Raw genomic sequence first — 3,659 nt, forward strand, 5'->3', positions numbered from 1 at the left:
GTATATTGCACGTGATTGATAATGCCCGACTATGTAAATATGTAAATAAAACCCTTGTACCGACTGTATGTTTGTTCTGACTTCACGGTAGGTCCTATGTATCTCATAGAAATCTCTTCGCTACTAATCATTGCATGATTGCATTGCACTGATTTTTAGACTGCATTGATTACACCTGAGCAGAAAGTGCATTTCAAAAAGCTCCTTAGAACCGTTCGGGTTTTCACACTTTAGAAGGATTTGTTGCAACGTTTTGCTCTGTCCGCGGCAGGATGCAAGCTGTCTTGTATCAAGTAATAAATTATTACAGTGGTCATCTTTGTCATGGCGTGTGTCAAATTCGTGAAAAGACCGGCTTTTGCAACCTACACCTTGTTTTATCTATTAGTAGCTTTGATACCAGGTGCTATTACTGAAGGGATCAATACCACTGACACCTTTTCTGCAGCTACGGAATCCACTACGACCCTGACAGCGTGGAATGGTACGCAATCGCATAATTCGTCGTCTGCCCTGAAATGCACTCTCCTGCTTAGAAACAAAGAGATCATGATATTAAAGTTACGCGATATTTTTTCGAAGGGAGCCATATTTGTGTATTTCAAACTGGAATTCAACAGTACTTTCACAATATACTCGAACATTTCAGACGCAGTTGACCCGTTTACTTGGGTTTTGGCCGTCGACGGGAAAGGGAAACTCCTCCTTACGTACCCATTTGACTTTGAGCAATTGTCTTTAGGGACGCTCAGTTACGGTGTGTTCCACATGAACTTGACTGTTGCCGTACCTCTAAATGGATGCTTCCAAAAAGCTGGTGACAGAAAAAAGCGACAAATATTGGCGTCGTTGGTAATAGAGCTGGTACAGTCCTTGAACGACACACAAACTGCTGGCAAAGAACTGATGGTATGTTTTGAGAGGCAACTAACTTTCGAGGAGTTTGATCTGATTGGAGTTTACGCCATTCCTCTCTGCACCTATTATGTTTTCCAAGCCAGCGCATCTTACAACTGCTGGATGGGTGATGGCGAATCTTTTGACTCTGAGCCGATGATTGTAAGGAAACATGTATGGTTGGGGAGAATACTCTTTGTGGGTTTCGTCCTGGCCTTCTTCTCTCCCCTCGCAGCGAGTTTCTTCATTCAGAAAAACCCTCCTGTCATGTTCATTGGTGAAGAGTATTATCGGGTGGGTTTGAACTCAGATTTACCACTTGGACTGAAGTACTCCCTCTGCTTCAGTCGTCAGGACTGTACGCTGATCGTGGCTGCGCGTTGGCTAGCGTGGCTGGTGTGCGCCGTTGCGTTCGTGCTGATACCCTTCATACCGGTCATCATTGCGGGGGATTCGTTCTCACAGCGCAGGGTAGTTGCCTTCGAGCTGCTCCTAAGCGAAAGCTTGGTGCGATTTTGGGTCATTACAATCACGATGATATACTCCGTCACCACCGCCGTGCTATTTTTTGTTTTTTATGCTGGTAATGACAACTTTGTTCCAGACCTACTTGAGGTCACAGCGGCTGATCGTCGATATTTCGGCTTTGCGGTCGACATGCCCGTTGAACTTCGCGTTCCAGAGGTGACTGATGGAACTCCTCTCTCTACATTTATGTTCACCATGCTGTACAGAACGCAGATGGCAGTCAATCCAGATGTATGGTATTTTTTCTTTCATCCGATTTGGACATACATACGTGGACGAGGTTTCTGGACATTTGTGATATTTCCCTTTGCTTTCATTTTCGCTGTAGTGACATTCCTCGTATTGTTGCTTTTCAATTCTGTTCCTCTGATTTACACTGTGCTGTGGATAAGCTCAAAATGTATCGACAACCATATTAGGCCTAGCAGGATAATCCTTGCAGTGTTCACCGTGTTGTTATCATTTGCTGCTGTTTTCATTTTCGTCGCGGCTTTTGTTTACGTAGCAGAGCTGGTTAGTTATGTTTTCATCGGCTTTGTAGTGAACTACGACAATGCTGGGGCTTACCTAGTGTTTGCTCTGACGGTCGCTGATTACATCATCAAGGCTGCGACGACATTCTACGATGAATATTGCATTCTCCTCAAGCGCGTCATAGAAGCTGCGGAGCGCGTCGATATTTCGCGGCGCTTGGGACGTGGGAACTGTTTGTTAAAATTCAAGGAAGGTGTCCCCTTCATTTCTCTACCTCTTTTCCAACGTATAGTGGCGAAATACCAACCGCTATACCTTGAAGTCGCGGCCATTATTCTGCGGTTAGTAGTCATCATCGTTGTAATGGTATTCGGATTCTCTACGATCGTCTTCATCGATGGTATCAGCGATCTTCCAGCTGTTGTAGAGTTCTTCGCTACCGTCATCGTCGCTGGTGTCATAAGAAGGCTAGAGTTGATCCTGAAGTCACCAGCCAGCGAGGAGAACAAAGGGGTCGCAAATGCTAAACTCCTGGAACATTTCTTGAGGATTCCTCAATAGAGTGATAAATTATGTTTTTCCAACATAATGAGTGAATACGGTCTTTGACTTTCATCGAAGAAGGCGGATACGAAGTTTAGTCCCACCGACGGCCGTGAGATGGCAAAACAATCTACATAAAAGTATGCAACATCTTTTCCCCTAAATTAGATTAAAAGGCAAGTCCACCTTCATATATATTGGGATTGAGGGAATGTATCAATATTAGTAGGACACATCAATGACTTTTTTTTTTGGGAGGGGGGACAATCGCACAATCCGTTCAAAAGTTATGAATTTTAAAGTATCTGCTCACTTACTGCTGAATGAGAAGACTACGACAGTGTGTGATGTCACATGCGTAGAATGAAATGAGGAAAACATAAAGAGAATTTTACAAAAGCATATTTTTGGGAAAAAACAAAAGGTTCATTTCCTCGACTTGTCACTGACGTATATGTTACGGGTGATATAATTCTCCCTGCATTCTGAAAGAGGCAAATCAAGTGTTGTCGTATTTTGCTAGAAAGGTGAAAATATCTTGAATTTTCTTCAGATTTTCTTTATATCCAAATTCATTAAATTCTTCCGTCGAGAAGTTTTCATTGCAACTGATTGACAAATTGCCCTACATCGACGTAAATAAGTGTTTTAGCAGTAGCCATGATAAAAACAAATAGAGTATGTACGTCCGTGATTTTCTATCATGGCTACTACTAGACAAGTGATCAATTCAGTACTTATTAATTTAATTAATTTTGTCAATTAGTTGCAATGAAAACATCTCGACGGAAGAATTTCATGAATTTGAATAATAAAACAGTACCCGCGGCATGCTATAAGGATTAGAACCAACACTTGCTGTCGAGCGAAAGGTCGGTGGTCTAGTAGAGATGACGCCTGTCCGGTGATCAGGAGGTCGTAGGTTCGAATGCTGCTCGAGTATGCACGCCCATGTTTTTTTTTTTTTTTTCTTATAATCGTTCTACAATGAAATAAGCTGTGACAGTCTCCTCATCCGGCAGTGACTGAACAGAAACTTCAAAAATCCATAACTTCTGAACGCATTGTCCGATTTTCCTCAAACTCTCACTGATTTGTTCTACTGATATTCCTGCGTTAACTCAATCCACATGTTTATGAAGGTGAACTTGTCCTTTAAAGTTTCGGAAATGTGAAGCGCATGATGGTATTGTTTAACATTTCACAATTTTACTTTA

The 3,659-nt window shown here is 42.3% G+C and overlaps 1 protein-coding gene across 1 annotated transcript; it reads left to right on the forward strand.

Moving 5' to 3' along the window:
- The first annotated feature begins 234 nt into the window (after positions 1-234).
- LOC139720290 (uncharacterized) lies at positions 235-3,454 on the forward strand. Its single transcript, XM_071631650.1, has one exon. The coding sequence runs from the start codon at positions 325-327 to the stop codon at positions 2,458-2,460; it is 2,136 nt and encodes a 711-aa protein (XP_071487751.1). The 5' UTR covers positions 235-324; the 3' UTR covers positions 2,461-3,454.
- The last annotated feature ends 205 nt before the right edge of the window (positions 3,455-3,659 follow it).

This window comes from Diadema antillarum, unplaced genomic scaffold (assembly GCF_040938485.1).
Source record: "Diadema antillarum isolate AM-2024a unplaced genomic scaffold, OU_Dant_1.0 scf00000126, whole genome shotgun sequence".
NCBI lineage: Eukaryota > Metazoa > Echinodermata > Echinoidea > Diadematoida > Diadematidae > Diadema > Diadema antillarum.